Here is a 23,068-nt window from a genome sequence, read left to right as displayed (position 1 = left end):
TGCGCATAATTATTATATCATCATCACTTATATAGTCCTTTATTACACAATTCTTCTTTTTACGTACATAAACTTAAGTTAAATTTAGAGTATCATTAATATAAACAATAAAAGTTTCGCATCACTTTATGAGCCATCTTATAAAGCCTGATGAAACCATGAAGACTTACGTCCATTTCTATTTTGTTTTTAATTAATGCTGAAATTGGTACAATAGATGAACACGATATACATTCATGATATGTATTATTAATTAATAAATTTTACCTATACATAAAAAAATAATAATTAAATCATGTTATGAATATTAGATACATTATCATAGTCAAAAATTTCTTTCCAAACTATATTTTCAATCTCTAAACTGTTTTCTCTATCGACTTGAACAAAAATTCCATTTTTATTTTTGCATCTTGATAAAGCCACGTATATTTGACCATGAGAAAATAAAGGTTTTTTAAAGTATAATCTCACATTATCAAAACCTTGACCTTGAGACTTATTTATAGTCATAGCAAATGCTACAACTAATGGGAATTGTTTTCTATATAAAATAAAAGGTAATGATAAAGTATTTCCAGTATTTAATGTAATTCTTGGAATGAAAACTTTATTACCAATTTTTTCTCCCGTTACTATTTCGCCTTCTACGTTATACTTCAGTAATTTAGTAATTCGCAATCGTGTACCGTTACATAATATGTCTGATATACTCAAATTTCGAATTAACATTACTATTGTACCTATTTTTAATTTAAGTTCATGAGGTGGCAAGCCTTCACGAATGTTGTTTAACATTTCTACGGGAAAATTTATATAAATATTATCATCTGATTTATCAACACCTTTATATGTTGCAGTATCGATGCTGTAATAAGTTTTAGTTTCCCCATGTAATTTACTTAAAATCTTATTGTTTAAAAAAAAAGTATATTCATTATGTGAAGTTAGTATCACGTTATTGTCAAAACAGTTGCTGTAATTACCAAATATTTTGGTACAGACATCATCTGTTATCCAGGATTTAGGAATGTTAAATGTTTTTATGTCCCCTTTTCCAATTCTTAACAATAATTTTGAAAATTCGTCATTACTAGAACGGATATTATTTTGTAATCTTAAAATTTTAAAGAAGTTCCATAAAAATGATGATTTAAAAGTTTCTTCTGTTATTATAGTTCTATTACGGTTTTTTATAACTGGAAGGATTTATCGAAAATCTCCTCCTAATACTATTAATTTATCACTAAAGCAAAGTTTTGTATTTCACAAGTCTCTCAACGTTCTATCAACGATTTCTAAAGCTTTTTTCGGAATCATAGAAGCCTCGTCCCATATTATTAAATCAACTTCCCTTAATTTTTTTTTTTCAGTTTCAAATTCTATAATTACTAGTTTTAATTAAATATATATATATATATATATATATATATATATATATATATATATATATACGTAAAAATTTGAGCATGTAGTAGCAAGGGGAGCGAGGCAGAGAGAAAGGCCGTCCCACGTCCCACTCTACGCGTATATGCACTGCTCTGCAGGCAAGGGGGATGCGGAGAGAGAGAGAGAGCGGCTGGAGTGGTGTGGGGCTCAGAAATTTCGTGTTGCTCGAAAAAATTCACAACGTGCCATAAGAAGTTTCACTTTGAAAAAAGTATGGAACTGGAAAAGCACAGCGTAAAACCGAAAATACTTTTTTTTCCCAAAAAAGTGTTTCATTCGAAGGACGTAAAAAGTGTGTTCCAAGTTTCAACCACAACATATAGTTACAACAGCCAGTATCATGGAGATAAATTAAATTTAACTTAACGAGTGAACTTTTACAGGTTTATTTATGATCAAAGACACCACTCAACCCTTTCATCGTTTAAACCAAACTGCTCTCTTTTGCAACAAAAGTGAACATAGCAACACTCATTATTTACATTTGAACATTTTTCTCTTATTTAAACATGCATACACTTTCAGCAACTTAAGCTAATATTTTTCGGAATACATGTCCAACTGATCTGACTAAGTCTTCAAAAAAAATTAAACATTTATATTTTGAAGCTGTTATTTTCTCATTTTCTATGTTATGTGAACTTATTTCAAGATAAATTTATTAACAATTTATGTATTCTGAATCAATTAAATGACCCAGACAAAAAACATTTTTTTTGGTTAACGCTATTATGTTCTGAAAAAACCTACATTGAAAAGTCATCTACTACATTAGGCTACTGTTTTAACATGTTTGTTGCAGCTTAGTTCGTAGCTTCAAAGTGACTTTTTAGTTTAGATAAAACTTTATTTTTTAAGTTGTTACATTATTATGCTATTTAAACTTTAAACTATAAATTTAAACAAATAGATCACCTGACATTTCAAAATTTCTAAATCTTCATGCCTCTGACACCTTTCTTTCTTGAAAGCTAGACCTAATCTTAAATTGTATTGTTGTTACCGTTGGCACTTGGAGAGAAAATACAGAAACTCCTTCTTTTTTTCAGTGTGTGTGTGTGTGTGTGTGTTTGTGACAGAATGAGAGTTTTTAAATGTATTTATGTATTAAACAGCAACATACATCTGTATTTTTTATCCAGAGTAAAATGCTGAAGATTTAGGAGATAGAGGTAGATGACTAGGAAAAGATTAACTGTAATTTAGTATTGTTGAAATTATTTCTACAGGGTTATTTTTTTATTTCTGCTTTTAAATACAGATATAGACAATTTTATTTAGAAACGTTTTTTTACAATTCAACTGAGAAATATTAAATATGCTCTGATGACCAAAAATGATACATTAAATTAGTAGGTAAATTCATATGTCATAATATTTTAGTTTTTCTATCCAAATGCTAGTTGCAATGATCGTACAAAAAACTCTAAGATTTGTATGTTTTCCAGATTTCTGATATCGTTGTTGGTCAAGAGTCGCATGTTACAGCTAAAGAAGCATTGCTAAGATGGGCTCGAAGATCAACAGCCCGCTATCCAAGCGTGCATGTTCTTGACTTTACAACATCCTGGAGAGATGGTTTGGCTTTTAGTGCTCTTCTGCATAGAAACAGACCTGACCTTCTAGACTGGCGTAGTGCTCGATCTTCGCTACCACGAGAAAGACTTGAACGAGTCTTTCACATCGCTGAGCATCAATACAATGTTACTAGACTTCTAGATCCCGAAGGTATGTAGAACTATTATTTTTCGAATAAATACTAGGACGAACAATTAAAATGGCTTGTGAACAATGTTGAATGGTACATAAATTATGGTATATATAAACATAATCAATATAATGCATTTGTAGAAACTTAAAATATATGTATATAAAACAGTATTGTGTTTTTAAGCTTTAATGCTTACTCCATTTTCAATGAACATATAATCAAGGAATCTTTACTATAAAATTAAAATATTAAATTTAATTACAAAAAAATTAGGAAAACATAAAAAACTATTTCTGCTCCAACATCTTTTATTTTGACAGGTAAAGTAGAAAATAAACTCCAAACTTTTTTTTGTTTGAACTATCTCTTTTACAAAAATGTCTTTTTCTACCAACAAAATAATAGTCAGAGTTAGATATCAGAAAAAATAAATATTGAAAAAAATTAAAAATTGAATCTAGTTCCGTAACAAAATCATTTATCAAATCAAATAAATCGTACTTGTTTTAAAAACTTTTTACCCGATGAGCAGCGAAATACATCTACAAAAGAATCTGAGCTGTCACTGTATGTAAAAATTAAAAAAAATAGTTATGCAAGATTAAAATGAATATAACATGATTTGCGAAAAAAAAAGATAAAAATCAGACAAAAGCTTAAAATTTTTCAAGGTAGTTATTATCATAGAGTGAGAACTACTATAATTATGAATAATTAAGAGGCAATAACCCAATTTTTTTATTCCCTAGCCTTTCATATATGGGTTTCAATTGAATAGTCAGACAATAAGAGCATAAACAGTTAATTGAACTTTGATTAAGTTTCAATGTATCCAAGTCTTTCTTTGCAAGAAACTATATAAAATATTATATCCAACATAAGTAACATTTAAAGTATATATAATGCATGACAAAAATTTGCTCCGATAAGAAGCGAAAACAGGCGCATACTCAGCATGACTAAGCCGAGGGTCAGTAAGAACAGGTTATTAAACAAATCGTAGCTTATTATAATACAATCAAAACACAAATTACAACTGGCTTATGCTTTCTTACTCTGGCTCACATTTTTTGTAGTTTAGACATGGAATCCTTACCTCATTGTGTAATGTTTGTATGTTAATTGGAATTTCGAAAGATGACTCTTATTGTGTACTGCAAAAAACTAAGCAGATAATTCTTTCTAGATCAGGGATTAAAGATATGATCAGTAACAGAGCTCTAAGAGTATTGTTACCAATAGGACGAGCTGTTGCATATTTAGTACCTGAGTCAAGCTGATTTTTACTCTTGCTACGTCTACTGATAATACTCATTCAGGCTGTACTGTATTTTGTAATAAGTAGGAAAAGGTAGCATTTTTTGACTTTAATGCTTTTATCTTGGCAAATGTTATGAGATCTGAACTTGAGATCTAAGAGTTGAAAAGTATTTATCAATCAGAGATGAAAGAATGGCAATTTTTTTTGTTACATGATTGCAAGAAAAATTAAATTCATTTTTGGAGGTTGAGTGCTTACTGCATAAATGTATTCGCCATAAAATTAGTAAAAAAAAAATTGTATTATCAATGTAATGTTGCACCGTGAATCGTACAAAAAGCTCTAATTTATTGAGGAGCTGTGAAACTGTATGAATACTATTCAAACGAACCACAAGAAAGCCATAATCTACGTATATTTTATGCAGCAGACACCAGTTCTTGCATTTTGGTGTAAAAGACTTTTTCAAAAACTTTCAGGCAATCTCTGTAATTATTAGAGATGTACAACCTCCCATTAAAGTACATGTATGTTCGTATTAGTTTTTGTTTAAGATAACCTAGTTTGATCAACGGTGCGAGGAAAGAGATTGGCTTCTTTATTGAGGCGAAGATACGTGATGTTGTTAATTAGGCTCTCAAAGCTTCGTTAGTCATCATACCCTTTGTCTTGGATCTAAAGACGGTTCGTCACTTTTTTTTTCAAATACAAAATAAAAGTCGTTTTTAAGAACTTCAATTAACTCATGAACATTAAAAGACTAGGTAACGGCCCCTCACCTCTTATATTCTCTCTTTCTTTCTCTTTCTTTCTCTTTCTGTGCGCGCGCGTTTGTGTGTGTGTAAATGTAATGCGATTGTGTAATTAGTCATTTATGAGTTCCACCGACGAATTTAAGTAACCTTGGTCTATTTTTGCTATTTCTTGATATTTAAATGCTACTGCTGAAGAAAAAAATTAGTTTTTGCCTTTTTTTATCAATGTTGAATGTTTATACCAAAGAATCTACTTTGATGATCAACAAATTCAACACTATCATTTTTTTAGGATTCTGATTTAGAAAACTATAAGGTATATGTGGATGTATACATATATGCCCACGCGTACAATTGATATCTCAGGACATCCTTAAACGATTTTTATCATCCTTAGCTTAAATGCTTAACTGCCTTATACCTTTCACTGTTAATAAAAAAAATTTCAATTGAATCGGTTGGTTTTTTTGTAGTTTTATTGTATTTAACAGTTAATTTTTTTTTCCAATGAATGAATGCGTTTCTTTTTTATTTAAGCACAGTTTGTGTTAAGGACTCTGAAATATTATTGGATTGTGCAGAAGAAATAATGTTATACTTAAAATATAAAAAAATACTGGTGGGTGCATGTGGATGAACAAACGCATACGTATATGTTAATAATCATATCTAAGAAATGCCTTAATTGATTATTAGAAATTAATTTTTTGTTGCATAAACTTCTTCTGCTCTTCTTTACTTGTAATGTAAGTTAACGAATCTATGAAGAATCAGTTAAAAGATAACGTGATGGAAACGTGCTTCTGAAATTTAAAATAGAATAACCTAGGAAACGTATTGATCTCTCTCTTGCGCGTGCACGTACGCATGTGTATGTGTATGTTGTCAGTTATATATCAATTTTCCTTTAGTCAATTTGAATAAACTACCGTTTCTTATTTTTTAATACTCAAAAGTTGTATGAAACATAGAGTATACAAAAATCTTACGGATCTGTATGAATATTCAGATACATCAGTATATAATTAATTGTTTTCTACTTCTATTTTATCCATTGTGGAAAGTTTTTCATTTTTTATTTAAAAAATTGATGTTGAACGCGTTTAATGTTGTTTTAGGGTATTTTACGATACAAATAGAAAGTTGAAAAAATTACTGAGTTATTTACGATGTATACGCGTACAAAAAATCAGGTATGCGAATGTGTGAGGGTATTAATAGGTGAACGTATATAGTTAGTCATATTTAAGGATTATACCAAAAGATTTTTACCTAAGTAGGATAGCTTTTCTTCATTATTTAATAAGTATTATTACTTAAATTAAAAATTTCAACCCTAATGGCTGTTTTTATTTACCTTTTTTTTTTCAATTTTGAAAATAAGTTTTTTTTTCATCCTATTTTACGTTACAAACTTCTACATACCACAAAATATTTTATAAAAAAAATTTTTCGTATAAAATCTTTAAAAGCAGTTTTTAAATAGATAATATTATAAATAAGTTGCTTCAAATTAAGGATTACTGTGGTTTTGTTAAAGAATTATGTTTAAAATAGATTAAGTCTATAATAATTATACGAAAAAAAGACAAGGAAGCTGCACAGCAACAAATTCTTTGCGCTCTTTTTTTGCCTTTGGTAATTTATTGTTAGTAAGTTTTTGACTAAAGTTGCTTGTTTTAACAATAAAATTGTTCTCAAAAAAGTCGATTAAATATTAAATGAGCGCAATGTTTGATAGTGTAATTATCGATACGAAAATTATAAAAAAAACTTGACTAGTTTGAATAAATTTTTAATGTTAAAACTAAAGTAATTGAAATACAAACAGTAAAACATAATAGTTAACTTATACATCTCAAAAATATTAAAGGGTTGTGGATGAGTTTAACGCTCCTTTGCAGGCTACGGGACCAGTGGATGTCCAATTACTCTACTTGTGGAGTTAAGTTTATGAAATAAATAGATCATTAGTAGAATTAAAATTCATTTACTTAAATAAACATTAATTAAAAAAGCTTACAATGTACAACGTCAGAACTATTCCGAGACAGTAAAGTCCGCTTGTAAACGCAGTGGGCTCAAAAAACAGGTACTTAGGCAACCTTTTTTTTCGTAGAATATAACTATTTTATTTTTATATTATTAAGTCATATTGCTAAACCATGCATCAGTAAGTCGTTTTACTTGTTATTTATGATTGTGACTTTAACGAACCACGATACACACGATTTAGCGCTTGGGGTATTATTAATATTTGATTGCAAAAGTAGGTAGAATGGGCGAAGCTTTAAAAGTATGTGTATGCACTGCTAGGTCATTGCTTTCTTCTTGAAATCCCCACTTACTTGATAAGACATTCATTCAATAAATTTCAATTTAAATTTGCTTTAAGGTCATGTAAATTGAGAAAAATTATATACAATTATTTAGAAGTAGCCTAAAAATTTTACACAAATGTTTCACGCAGCACTGAACAGATTCTGTTATGACAGTTGAAAAAGGTAATATATCTTATTTTCTAGTAATTGTAAAATAATTTTTCATATTGCTATGAATTTTTTTAACACAATGTAAACCTGTATGAACTAATTTTTAGATATATTAAAAAATCTGATGTCTCATGACTAATTAAAGGTCTGCGAAATTTATAGCTTTGCCAGTCAAGTATAAAACAATGATAGTTTTTGTATACGTTTATCTCTTAGTCTTTGTGTTTTTGCATTTGAATCTCACCTTTTAAATTGAATGTTAATTATTTTACTTATTTTTGCTTAGTAGAGGATACTCGTCTTGTACAGTTACATAACTGTCTTTCAATTTTTTTTCTACACACCTGTCCCATTGCCTTTTTCTATTTTTACGGTATGAATTTCTAAATCTATGAATTTTTTATCATTTCACTGCAGTTTGGTTGCCTTTTGTTATTTTTCTAAGTAGTACATCAACGAATCAATATTTTTGAGTCTTTGAATGTATTAAATTACGCATGGTAATTCATGTGTTCTGATTTTTCATTAGATATTGTAAATATTAATCATAACATTACATACTCTCTAAAAATCATGGGTATCAAGCATACAGAAAAAAATTGCTTTCCGAACTTTTTTTACATCACAAATCTTTTCTTGTATAAATAAGCGGCACTTTCTTGCTGATACTTTTACTATGATGATTTGGTACTTATTCGAAATAATTCAAAAGTTTTTTTCAATTTATTTTTTGTGTTATAAATTAATTAAGTCTCATGTACAACGTCGTTTGTATCACATATAATTTAATGCTTATGATACATCCTGAGTTGATATAGATGAAGCGTACTGTAAGTATGAACTAAATTCATTCGACACATTTATACGAGACATAAGTATGTATGTTCACAAGCTTATATGACAAATGGAGCTCATATGTTACACTTTCTTTTTCTCTGTATACATATGTGTGTAAGTTTAGAGGTGCATTTTTTGTTACTTATTTCACTTTTTAATTGCATTTTCAAAGTTAAGAAATCTTTGAATCTTATTTTTTCCAAATATTATTCATACTCTATTACCAATAGTCGCTTTGATTACAATCGGAGTTCCTAATAAAAATCCATATTTATTTGAATAAGTTAAACAAAGGAAAAGTTCTGATCCACGTGATCTATATATAATTGAACGCATATTTAAATAAAAGCAACGGTTTTTTAATATTTTTAAATTATTTATCATTGCCTTCTGTGTGGTTAGTGGTTGGCAGACTGTAGTTCAAGGTATTAATACCTTGTGACTTGTCAAGTAAATTTAGATTTTGTTTGCTACAGTAAAAATACTTAAAAATTCCCATACCTATCCATAAATATCAATTCTCCGATTGTCATGACCCACGATTTGTTTTGTTTTGTTTCGTTTGATTTATATATTTCGACTTTTCAAGTCTTCTTTAACTATTGGCTTATTTTTTTAGTTAAACGTATTTACAAAGCTATTAACTATTGATACTCTTAATTTTCTCTTCATTTGTGCAATTTTTTTAAATTCTGATTTTATCGTCTCTCTGATAGTCTTAAAGGTCGCTTTGTAGCTTTGTATAAATATGTTAGTAATTCTGACTAAATTTTTTCTAATTTTGCTACCTCTCAATTTTTTACTTTTTATATCTTATCAAACAAATATGTTCGTCATACTGACTCAAATGTATTTTCATTACCATTTGATACTAATATCCAATGATATAGTACATCTTTTTTTCAATATTTGTGGTATTTTTTACATATTTCCATGGATTTTGCTTATTCCTTTTTATTCATTTTTTCGTAATTTTTTTTTGTATGTACATTCCTAATTTCTTACATGTTTTCATTCACACCATTAAATTGTGTCTGTATGTTAATCTGCCTGTGTAGTAAATAACTTAAAACAAAAAAAAATGAACAACAATATTTTTCTACTTCTCATCATGTTTTGTCTCTGTTATTAATTATTATATTTTGTATTTAACATTTTCTACTTTACTCTAATGTGTTGATGTTTTTTTTTTTTTCAACGTTGAGTTTTTACTACTCACAGTTTTCGTCCGTTACTTTTACCATTTAAAATTTCTAATGGTATCCCATCCTCTTCTGCTGCCTTGTTATTTTTTATTCTCTTGAGTACACTCACCACTTTGTCTGCTGTTATTATTATATTCTGCATTTCTTTTAACTCTTCTTCTTTTAATGGCCTATTAGTCCCATGCTCGCTTTCTGTTCTCGTGTTCATTTCTTCTGAATTTAACTTGCCTTGTGCTTCTAAAAGATTTTTAAAGTGACCTAACCAATCCTCTTTTTAGATGCTTATTCCTCTTTATTCTTTTTTGACCTTAATTGACTTATTGCCTCCAGAATCCTGCCATTATTTTGGTATTTTCTTCTCTTCTTAACCTTTCGTTTCGTTCTTTTTCAAACCGTATCCTCCGGCTTGCCCTAAGCATTTCTCTCTCTGTTCTTGAAACTTCCTTATTCTCTTCTATCTTTGATTTTGCCCATTTTTTGAGTGCCAACATACTTTTTTTTTGTATTTTAACTTCTTTGTCTCATTCTATTGACCATTCTTTTCCTAATTTTTTTAATAATTCAATTTTTTTTCTTTCTCATACTTTAGTTGCCGTTTATTCATAGCTTTTGACTGTCGAGGCTCATTCAGACCGTTCAAACCATTTTCCCTGTAAAATCCCGTGAAATGATTATCCGATTTTTTACTTTTTTAATAACTCTTTCCTGTGACTATCAATAAGCTCCAGCAACCTACCTGTTTTGTTGAGTTTCTGTCTTAACTTTGTATTTTTTTGGACTAATCTTTCTACAGTTTTTACTGAATACCGTCCCCGTTTCCTGCTTCTTGCCGTTTTTCTTCAACTCCTCTACTCCTTTTTTTGGTCCATCCTTTTTTAAGAGCGTAATAATCAGCAACACTATCTGCTAAGCTGCAGCTGCTGATGCTGATGTCCTCTCGCGCTCGCAGCCTAAATCACTCGCATTGTCTCTTGTTCTTTACGTACTTATTAATGGCTGCTCATTTCCCTGTCCTCCTAAGCACCAATTTTTCTTAAGCACGCTGGATACTTCTGGCTATTTTAATCCTGCCACCCCTGCTTCTTTCTTCCTTTTTCCCCTGTGTCCTCTGCCTTAGTTTGGTACCCTTTTTTTAGATTTCCGGATATTACATAGTGAACTGGGTGGGGCGTTCTACACTGCTCTCCATAGACTCCCAATTACCTTCCACAACCCTGACTGACCCCCAACAACATTAGGTGAAATTTATTCATTTTCTCCCTTATTTTGACACATAACGATTTTCATCTCAACCATTTATTACTTTACAGAACCCAACTAACTCTAAGTATTTTTTATTGACCCTCATACTGCTCCACCACTTCTGGCACACCTGACAGAAACCCTACCGATCTTTCCAGACCATAATATGTATCTATACGTGTGCGTGTTGTATGTATGTATGTATACATGCAAATGTCTACATTTTATTTACACATAAATACATTTTAAGTAATTTTTTAATCTACTTTAATATTTAACTTTAATAAGACAAAAAAATTTATTATCGTTGTCTTAAATTAGATTTATTATATTTGATTGACGTACAAATTTCAAAATTAAGTAAGCTAAGTAAAGGTAATCTTCAAATCAATATATCTTGATTTTTGTCCGAACTCCTCGCCGCTTTCGAAGCCCCCCCCCCACACCTTATTTAGAAAACCTGATGGAGACCTTACTTATCTTTACGGACCTCGATACGTATACATAAGTGTGAGTGTCGTATATGTATGTATACATGGATGTGTATGCATTTTATTCACGTACGTATAATTTTTTATTCTTAACCCACAGATTTATACATGTATCTACCTATATTATGTAATTGTATATGTAAGGTATTTCACAAGAACTTTCTAAATTTTAACAGAGCCGTTTCTGTATGTATATGTATATAAACATCTGGTCATAACTCTGGTGCACCGGTGGCTAATTAACACTATGCTTGTGTAAAAAAAATGCCATGTCTGAGCCTACGGGCGATGATGAATGAAAAAAAAAAAAAAAAAAAAAAAAAAAAAAAAAAAATCAAGTAAATTTGTTTTAGTAGAAACTATAATTTATTGAAGAGTGTATCGAAACTTTGATAAAGTTTATGAGAAAAAATCGAATAGCTAATAAGTACAAAAATTAACATTGAATGACATTCGTTGACAAAACAACCAAACTGTAAAATGATTTTCTTAAGAAATTATAGTCATGAGTCTTACTAATATATATAGCAAAGTCGCTAAAAACGTTGTAATCGCTAACCGTGAAAACTACGGTACCGTTTTTGCTAAAAATTTACATACTAATTCTTAATGATTCCAAGATAGTTTTCGCAAAGTTTTTTTTTTGAAAAAGTTGATAGCAATAGCGATAAATAAGCTCAAAGCTTTGCTAAATTAAGCTAGTTTCACGTTTTAGTTCAGTAGGATCTGCTAGGTGGCGTCGAGGTAAAATTTAAGCCACACGGAATCAAACATAGTGAAGAGTAGTTATAAGATGCTCCATCCAATTGTCGATAATCGTAGTCGTTCGTCGGCAGTACACTAAGAACAAAGTTGTTAGTCCTGTAGCTGGAAATCTCGGCTACCGATGACACTCTTCTTTCATAGGCAAGCGAAATAAATAAGTCGACTGTTACCCCGGATCGCCAAGATACACGAGTGCCACGAAAAAATAGGCATTAGGAACGTCAACGTCTCCGGTCAAATACCAGAAGACGTGTCTAGCTAAAGCACAACCTGCTCCAACACTTTGGCCGGTTTGTGGCCGTTCAACTATCCGATCTGGCGCTATCAGAACGGCGCTATGTTCGTCCCAACGGCATACCTACAGAGAAGGTATTCTCCAAGCCCTCTTTCCCTACTCACGATGAGTAATTGGTTATCCAGGAAACGACCTGAAGACGAGATATTCTTTGGTCAGCTGCGTACCTCCCTCCTGTACGGTCTCCGTACACAGAGACTCCGAGGATAAGAGTCAAGCTACCCGCAGCTAGCTCTCCATCATAAGGAATAATTATAAGGTATAACTAGAAACTTTACCACTGGCCTTTTTTAGGGCCATTATAAGTATTTACGTTTCCTACTTAACCATCAATCTTATCGGTTTTTTTAACGGCCACCTTTTCAGGGCCAACTAAGTTTAAACTACCTTGCCAACAAATACATTTTTACTACCATTTCCGGGAAGGATTCGTTGACTAAAAGACTATGTAAAGCCGGCCACCATTAAACCAAGTCAGTCATTCACTGGCAGACATCACAAGTGGTGTTATTCTTGACTCTAAGCATTCAACTAGGAATCATCCATCTTCTCCAAGATCTGCAGCTATGAAGGAAAAATAAACTTGAACCAACGGGACAGTTCTTAACGGGCAAGAATGAGGAACCAATCTTTCCACCTTAGATCACCAAAACAACTGAGTCTGCAAAAAAGAAGGTGCTTTAGACACCAATGTCTTCAGCGTAATACTAGGAGACGTTGGGGAAGAGCTCTACAAGCTGCTCCAAAGCTTCAAACGTTGTAGTTTTGCTCCTGATTAGTGTGGTGCTACAAAAACAGGCCAGAAAAGATTACCCTGAGATATAGAGACAATCACGTTTGCTTGAAACTTCAGTGAAAAATAATTTACTGAAGAAGCTCACCGGTCCTTATTAGGATCATCGGACGTCGAACTACCTTGCCAACAAATATATGACAACCTAATAAAGTTGAAAAAATAGCCTTTAGGGCTTACAAAAGTCTTAACTATGCCAAAAGTCGCAAGAAGTTGAATTGGAAGGATAACTTCAAATGCATCTAATGAATACGATTTTAGGCGTCAAGAAAATGCCGCTGAACATTTATTAAGATTAAAGCAGCATCAAAATCGACAAATAAAGAGTTTTTTAAGTGAGAGATCAGCTTTTTACTATAACCCTCATAGTAATCTCTTGAATCTTCTAGATTTTTAAATAGATAGAATATGTATTTGTATTTTTGTTGCGATAAAAACGTAGAAATTAAGCCCTAGGACTTTGTTGCTGTTGTAATACAGTTGTGAGATTAGAGAAAAAAATTTTTTTCTACTTATATATTTTTTGTAAGTTTCAAATCTTTATGGCTTTAAAAAGTAGCCTTGTTCATAAACAGACGGGAGAAACTGCAAATCAACGCCTTTTAAGGTCAACAATTATTTCATGGCATAATGAATGCACGGTACTTTTCAGCATAATTATATTTTTTTTTACTTTTGACAGATTTTTACTTGACCAAATAAACCGTACGAACTCCGAACAAATGTGTTTTTTCAATAAGCAGATTTTTTTCCTGAGAAGTGTCAGAAATAGATGTAAAATTGTTAACTGAAAACGTTTCTTATTACATGTCAACACCCTACGGTGTTCCATTTAGTGACTCTCGGGCGAAGCTGAGACGGGGGGCTGCCAGTACATACATAAAGTCAACCATTAACAGCAGGATGTGTTTGGTGTTATAATTTTAAACTTAAGACTTTCGAAAGATTATAATTTATGTGTATACACTAAGGAATCACTAGACAACTATCTTATGGAAATATTTTTAAGTAAACTCTGTTATTTTTTTGATCAGATGGTAAGTCGATTATTTTTTGCTCTGTAAGATTTTAACTGAAATACTGGTTATGTTTGAAATCACTCTACAAAACATGAGAACTTACTATGTTTTAATTTTATGAATACAGACTATCTTACAGATTAGAATTCAAGAATTTTATTCCATTATGATATAGGAAAGGTTGACTTAACAATTTTTTATAAATTCTTGTATCGCAATTAAATTCATTTATTTTTACGATGCAAAAGATATAATAAAAAAATTTGGTAGACCAGAATTATTTCCAATAGTAACATTTCATCATAAATGGTAAAAAATTAAAGTAAGTTTCATCCAGATTTCAAAAAACACAACACCATATGATATTCCAAATATTACAGATTGATCATTTTATATTAAATTTCTGTTGATTTTAGATGATATTTCGAATTATGTGTTTGGTAAAATATTGGCATACGTCTATACTACTGAATTTCAGGAACGCTCAGTGCGGCCGATTGCCAAAAAGTTGGCTAAAATTCAAAAATTTGAGTACATCACTCCAAAATCGAATTTCAAAGGTTTTTGGGATTGCTGATTATATTTACAAATATTATGTCAAACATACAAAAATTCACCCTTCTTACCCTTTATCGACCATCCCTAGAGTTAAATCTTATATATTATTTAGTATACTTAAGTTACGTACCGTTTTCAAGATTTTTGAGGTCCCTGATTACAAATTTTATGTCAAATGTACGAAATTTGGAATGGTACATGTTATATGGCATCACCTTGAACGTTTCAAGGCTCAAGCTAGCCCACCCCACATAACTAAGGGCTTTCAACTCAAATTAATTAAATGGAAAACAATTCTGATATTATCACAAAAAACTTTATTACAATTAAGAAGTATACACAATTTATAAAATAAGAGATTTAATTATAGTATAATATGGTAATTTTGCATCAACGGAAGTACGTCGAAAAATTTTATTACATGAAGAAATTTCCGTTGCCCTTGAGATCATTGACATCAATATCTGTTTTTGACTTAAACGCTGAGCTACCACATGCACTTTCTTGCTTTGTTTCTTCTCTTCCAACAGATAGAGATGATAATAAGTTTATAGTTTCTGCGGAAAGAGATTTTGGCGGTTCAGATGGCACTTTTCGGCAACTTGAAACATAAGGATCTGAAGCTATTAAAAATCGTTTGAAAACGTCTCTTAATATTTTTTGTCTGGAATTCTTTCTTGCAAAGTTAAGTCGATGGATGGAATAAGACTTATTGCAGGCCTCCTGCGCATTTTCTGATACTTGTCTGATAGGTAAAATTGCATTTTGTATAATTTCTGGGTCATGTATTAAAAGCTTATGAACTTAAGTAGGCGTGCAATACCACTCGTAAGTTTGCACGATTTTTTTAGCTTATTGAACAGTGTACTCACAGAATTTGACTGCATTTATTACATGACCACTCGAGATGGCTTACAATATAATATAAAAAAAAGTATGACCTCTTCATTAATGCCAGTTATTCTCGCAGATTACCGGTAGTTTTCAAAAAAATGACAAGTTGTAGCATTATCGTTGAAGGTACCGCTTCCAGCTCTAGGCTTATGAACATTAAGTCCTAATCCTGTTTAAAAGGCAGCTTGTATCCCTTTTTTTGCGAACGACTCTTTTTTCTCTGCACTTCGTGCTTATCATTTTTTAATTTGTAATTTGTAAGGTAAGTGCAATAAAAATTTAAAACATTTAATCTAATGACATAAAGAAAGTACGCCAAATTTTGAGTTCTCTGTATTATCTTTTTCTTTTAGCATTTGATCTATGTTATTAAACGTCTTTGAAGTACAATTGCATGGATAACAATGCATTGCAGACATTGTGTCAGTTAATAAATTTTACGTTTTTGTATCTATCATCGATAAAGTAAGATCATACTTTATACTCACGAGTTATCCATTAACAGTAGTTTTAAATGGTGTTAAATTCTTTATCTGCTCCTCTACGTCGTTGACTGTTATTTTAGTCAACTCCAGTGACTCTTTTGCACATCGAATTGTGATCAGGTGACAGAGTCTTGGCAATGATGGCCTAGGACTTTTCCAAACTATTGTTGCTTTCTTCGTCTAAGAGTTTCTGTATACAAGCTGTAGGAAGACGAAATAAAAAAAATACTTTTGTCACTCACTTCAATCTGCGTTGTGCTTGTATTCAGTGTATCCAAAACTACCAACACATCTTCACTTAACGATTGTGGTCAAATTTTCTTGTATTTTTTTAGATGAACATTGAACAACCTTCATTTGATACAAAATAACACGATCAGTTGTGTGATCCAATAATGACTGCAATGTAACTGATGCTTCACATTCACTAAAACAAAGACCTAAAGCTGGATAGCATTGTAAATTAACTTTTTGTATATTTTTATGAGATGGTAGAATTTTTGATTTTTTTTGTAGATGTGCTTTACGCAACAGCTGATATTTGCCTCGAGATAACACCATTTCAATAAAAAGTGACGAGGCCTCGTCGTTCGTGAATGGTCCATTTGAATTTGTATACTCCGATGATTTTCTGTATTTTTAAGATTTAGTTGGACTTCCTTCCAAGATATCTCGCACTACTGTTGCAAAATCTGTTTTACCTTCAGATCATAATTTACTTGTTGTGGAGTATGAGAGTTCTTTAGTCCAAACAGTAGCTAGTAGATATTCGATTTTTCTACGCTTTGTTCGTTTTGATAATACTGAAAAATTCCCTACTGGACGACCTACTTTGCAATCCTTTTTAATATTCTTTAGTCTTACTTGACCAATCGTAATTTTTTTTTTTAATTTTTCTTCAGTCCCATTTCTTGCATCCCATCTTGTTTTTATCTTACACACCAAGTCTGTTATTTGCCGTCTCTCGTCTTCTGATGAATAATAAATCTTATTTCGGTTTTTGAACAAACATTTTTATATCCTTTAAAAAATTACTTTGATGTCATCCTTCAAAACATTCTTTATTATTTGAAATAGCTGCAACTTTGATAAATTACCAGTAGTTGATATATTGATACCTGAAGAGAAAGTTATCTTTACGGTTGTTGGATTACGTCGACGTATTCAATAAAATGCTCATCAAATATATACTCGGATCGTACGGAAAAATAAAAAAAATGTTACTACATGATTAGTAGTTTTTACATTACATTTGTATACTCTTAAAGTAATTAAACTAAGAAAACCCATTAAATTTAAAGTTTGAAATTACCCACGCCCACATTTTAGCACACACCCAAGTACATCACTAATGTACAGAAAGTTACATTCCTGCATAGGTAGATCCCTATTCACTGTGTATGCCCCTTCCTCCTCTTTCTCAATCTTATTCGTGTATTATGTGCGTGTGTTTTGAATTTATTTCTAATGATCCTATTTTTTGTAATTCTGATAATGTATTGTAACTCAGTTGTTACGTTACAAAAAAAAATCAATTACAACTCAACTGTCAGATAGTGGCAGCTGAAGTTTATTTTAATCGATATCTTATACATCTCCAAGTAACCTCCAAAATGTTTAAAGACAGCATTCAACAGCGTTTTACTGTTATTTTATTTGAAAACTCAAATTTTATTAAAGAAAAAAAAAGTAACCTTATAATTGTATGTATAAAAATTTTCTTTCACAAAATTAATATTAACAAAAATTTTTATGTATTTGACTAACTTTCAGACGTAAATTCTATTTGGTTTTTTTAGGATTCCTTTGCTGCCAGCACTTTAACACGTTTACACTTTTTTACATACATCTACAACAATACACAAAAAACTTATGGATTGAGAAATATCTCTTAGTGAAGAAATGTTCGACTCATGCCACAAATTACCAAAAGATTTTTTGACCATTTAAGGTGGATCTCTACTGACTTTAAAAAAATCCTTAGAAATAGTTGACAGAAATTTAAGAGATGTATGTTATAAAAATATACTTCGGAAGTTTATTAATTATTTTATAAGAAAATTTGTATTAATGCTCCTATTTAAAAATTGCAGTAATGAAATTATTATCATTCAAGAAACTATTAAATTATTATTTTTCGACATTTTAAAATGTTAATGTTTAAACTAGTATTATTTTTTAAAATAAAAAATAAAAATTAATTGATGTATGTTCTAAAATATTTGTTAATTTTAATAGTTGTTCTAGTCATAATTTCATGTACTCACATGGCATACTCACATCACATAAAGATTTTACCAGTTTCTTCAACAAAAGAATTCTTAAAAAGTTAATTAGAGAAACTGAAACTTGTTACAGCAAGATACCACAACGTATAAATGGCTTGATTAGATGGATAATATTTATATCAATTTTTCAATAGATGTGCTAAATAATGTTCGTGAAGGTTTACTATTTCATCAACTTAGTTGAAAAATAAGTTCAATAATAATGCTAATTAGAAATTTGATTGAATCAAATGGTTTATTTAGTGGTACTTACTGATTAGGAATTACTCAATTATTTGGTGAATTACAACATAGAAGTTGAAATAATAACGGGAAAAAAATTGTACTTAATGTTCTTATTTCAAGAATAACTTGAAGCACCTTTTCACTGCTTTTTATATTATATCTACAGCAATTCTCAGTAGTTATGGCATTTTCTATAGCTATAAATAAATCTTAAGATCGAAGTTGATAATGATGGTTTATACTTATAAAAGCCGAATATTATAATATACTTATAGAAGCGATAGGTAATAGTTTTATATGCTCGGCTTGTCAAAAAGAATCTGAAGTTTAATCTGTCAAGAGCGAATCCTCAGATAGTCAATCACAAAAAACGTCAACTGAAAGTCAAACTCTTGAAAGTCAATCTTCTTATAAATGCTTGACGCAATAAATGGAAAATGTTTTAAATATGTCACCAGTACACAAATATCAGTAAGCTCTGTGATTGTAAAAAATGAAATTGTCATTCCTTGAGGTCGTAAAATACGTTCTTAATTACGTGTTTATTTAGAGGTTGTGAAGTGACAAATATTTCAAGTAAAAATAGAACGCACTCGTATATTACTTGCTCTCTTGACATCAAGTTACACAATGTACTTTATTTACAAATAATTGTGAAAATCTTGCAGTTGTGATCAGAAGTCTTACGTCAATAGAAAGAACGAAGAAGTTGTTACAGAAGTGAGAAAAAATTTAAAAAAAAAAATTTTGATGTTGACTCTAATCCAGAAAACGATGAAAAAGCAGAGAATTTTAATAAAATTATTAAAAATATAAAAGATCTTATCAAAACAGAGACTGACTAGTAAATATATAATAATTAATGCAAGTAATTAATGTATTTAAAAGTAATTAATGTAATCTTAATAATTTCAGTTTCTTATTTTATTGTAACTTTGACTATTATATTAAGAAACTATTTAAAAAATTTATAGCAGAATATCCCGATTACAAAATTGGTTTAACATCATTCACTCTTTTAAGACCTCAACATTGCGTATTGGCTGAAAGTAGTCGCACACATACAGTGTGTGTTTGCACGTATCATCAAAATGTTAAATGAATGTTTGACACTAAGAACTTTTCATAAATTTGGCTTTTATGTTAGTTATGTAAATAAAGTCATGCTCCAATAACCAATTTTTATACTGTGTTATTATTTATTTATTTTCATAAATTTGTTTTAAGAATTAAAAATTACTTTAAAAATAAAATATTAAAATAAAATACTATTTAAAATTTCGTATACTGTTTAAAAAGTAAATAATTAATAATTTGTGCTTCAATTAAAAAAACAAAATTTACGGTTTCATTCATTTTTCATTATTTCTTATTTTGAGAAAGTAAATTATTCTCTTTGCTCAAAAATAACTAATGGATTAACAATGCAGGTGATAAGAAATTGCTATACAAATAGTTGCTCTTCAAACTGGTGTGCATTGATTCGACGGAAGAGTGTTTTTCTCGAAAATGTAAGAACTGCCCACCAATCGACGATTAAAGACAACAATTACAGCAAGTTTTCGATTGATTATTAATGACTTGATTTTAATATAAAATTTGGTTTATTGAAAACCGATGTACACTACTGGAAGAAATGTGCAATGTTAAAGACTGTATAGAGAACTTAATTGAACGTTTATAAAAATTGGTGCCTCATGACTTTGATTTGAAATCACCTGAAAAATAACTTAAAAGAAGGCGAGTTTCTTATTGTGCTTGATTTTTCCGAGGATTATGCGTTTATTTGTCAAGAAGCAGCTCCAGCCTTGCACTGGAACAACAATCAGTGCATAATATTTCCAGATATTATTTACTACAAACATAATGGCGAGCTGAAACAAATTAGTATGGTTTTCTCGTTAGATTGTCTCACACATAATACAGTTGCTGTCTACATGTTTTAAACAAAAATTATTAATTCTTTAAAGAGTACATTCACAAGGATTGATAAGATCTTTTATTTTTCTGATGGCGCTCCACAACAGTCCAAAAATAAGAATGCTTTTAAAAATCTATCATTGCATCATGAAGATCTCGGTATCCATGCAGAGTGGCACTTTTTTGCTGCCTCTCACGAAAAAGGGCCACGTGATGGATTAGGAGTAACAATCAAGTACAATACATCAATTGCTAGTTTAAGAAATCAAAGTATTTTAAACGCTCTCTCCTTATATACGTAGGTTTAAGATACGATGAAAAATGTTGAAATTTTTTGTGCAACAAGACGAGTACTTGACTTTTCCTAATTTTCTCGAAACAAGATTCCTTAATCTTAAGACTATTAAAGGTACTGTAAGTTATCACGCATTCATACCCTGCGAAAACAACAAAAATCTTATTGTTAAAACCTATGCCAACTTAAATCAAAGTAACAAAATTGTAATCTAAAGGAAAAAACTCTTATTTCTAATTATCAAAATCTAATTATAAATATTACCCATTGATGTGTAATTTTCGTCATATAATGGATTATAAAGTGTAAGAAAAAACAATCTTTTATGTAAATTTTAAATATTAATGCTGAATAGTCGTTGCTCAAAAAAAAATTAGTTACGATAAAAAATCTTTAATACCACGTTTTTCAACATTTTAAATTTTATGTTTTCACCTGAGTTCCGATGAAAATTCCTATTTCTTATAACTGTTTTTTACGTAAAATTTCCCGCTCTTTCCGATGGTGAACTCATATTTTTAGCTAACTTGATGGGATAACATTGAAAAATTGATGTTTTTTAGTAACATTAATATTTTACACAGTATTTATGCGCATGGGACAAAATGGATATCGCCATTGAAAAGAACAAGAAATTTACGTTGGTATACGGTTCAAAAACATTTTTTTAGTATTATTATAGCTGTGATAGGAAATTTGGAAAAAACGCATAATTTACGGAACAGTCCATAGCTATGGCTGTACTTGATATTTTTGGCAATAATATAATAAATGATATGATACATTTTCATTCTATAATAAAAGTTTTTGGTTAATTAGGTTTCTTGTAAATAATTTTGGAACATCTGTAATTACTTTAATTCTTATAGCAAAATTCAGTATTAATACAATAGCTAAGTTACATCCTATAAAAATTATTTATAAAAATTTTAATACATCCATTTTATAACGTTTTTAATCTTACACCATAAAAATACCAATGAAAAAGCCGAAGCTGTCAAAAAATTTTATCTTTTTAAGTGATACATATTTTAATTTTTCAACTCTTTTATACACAAAAATTTTCATCAGTTTCGTTGACCTCTGGCTCCAGCACTGTGTTACTCACACATATAAGTACAATTTTTTTTCTCGTACTATTTATTGATGACATACGTTTAAGCGAAAAATCGTTTATTTTAAGTCTACGAGCCGTAATAGGACTCTAAAGCTTAAAATGTCACGTCCTTACCTGTCGCTTTAATACTTCTCAATAGTAAAAGTGTATTTTTTTAGCTTTCGTGCATTATACTTTACAAAAGTTTTTTCCCAATATTGATAGGATAAAACTTAAGACACATGTTTCGGCGTTTGGTCTACTTAGCTTTTTTTTGTGAGATACGTCGATGAATATCGATTCCACTTTTAACTTTCGCAGCGAAAGTCTACACTATTTTAGGGGGTCTTAAGTATACTTAAATGACTGCTGATACGAAGCTTTTTTAATTAAAAAATAAAATTAGTAATTTGGTGCCACCAATCCAAACCTATAGGGCTTTTTTTTTAAATTACAAATTTCTGGCAAGAATCTGCGAAATCTGATTTTTAGCGACTGAGATCGCTCCTCTTTGAACAGCTATTACTTTCTTTATCTCTTGACTCTCGCAACTTTGCAAGACAATGTAGAAGTTCACGTGAGCAGATGAACTGGCTTTCTCCTCTGCAGAAATACAAGCAGTATGGGAGATTTAGAATGGCTGCTCTCAAGGATAGGCACATCGGTAAGAAATGGACAAAGATTTTTGAAATAGTTTTGAGTTACTTTTCATTTGCTTTTAAGAACAAGTGGCTTCTTAAACTGACGTGCAGCTACGAGTTAAACGGCTTGAGGAACTCGACCTAAGTAAGCTAAGCAAAAGGACCTTGATCAAAGGAGAGTTGAGGATGGTGCTGAATGTGAAATGCTTATCAGGAGCAGAAAAATAAGGATCTTAACTTAATCGAGTAAATCAGAAGGACCTCGACTTTGCAAATTTTGGGTCCACTACTTAATTTCAAGCACGTGATAACTTGCAATACAAGGAGTTTTAGTAATACATATGGTATCTG

General features: G+C 30.4%; 1 protein-coding gene across 1 annotated transcript in view; it reads left to right on the top strand.

The window, feature by feature from the left end:
• Nucleotides 1-23,068, top strand: part of shot (dystonin-like protein short stop) — a 1,026,404-nt gene that overhangs the window by 312,585 nt on the left and 690,751 nt on the right. The window contains exon 6 of the mRNA XM_089596194.1: nucleotides 2,898-3,177. Coding sequence (XP_089452320.1) covers nucleotides 2,898-3,177 — 280 coding nt within the window. The remainder of the gene's footprint in view (nucleotides 1-2,897; nucleotides 3,178-23,068) is intronic.

The sequence above is a fragment of the Copidosoma floridanum genome, unplaced genomic scaffold (genome assembly GCF_036245765.1).
Source record: "Copidosoma floridanum isolate Cflo_tuat_1 unplaced genomic scaffold, Cflo_Japanese_pri ptg000030l, whole genome shotgun sequence".
Taxonomy (NCBI): Eukaryota; Metazoa; Arthropoda; class Insecta; order Hymenoptera; family Encyrtidae; genus Copidosoma; species Copidosoma floridanum.
The sequence above is the reverse complement of the archived record's forward strand: the minus strand, read 5'-3'. Positions and strand labels throughout refer to the sequence as shown.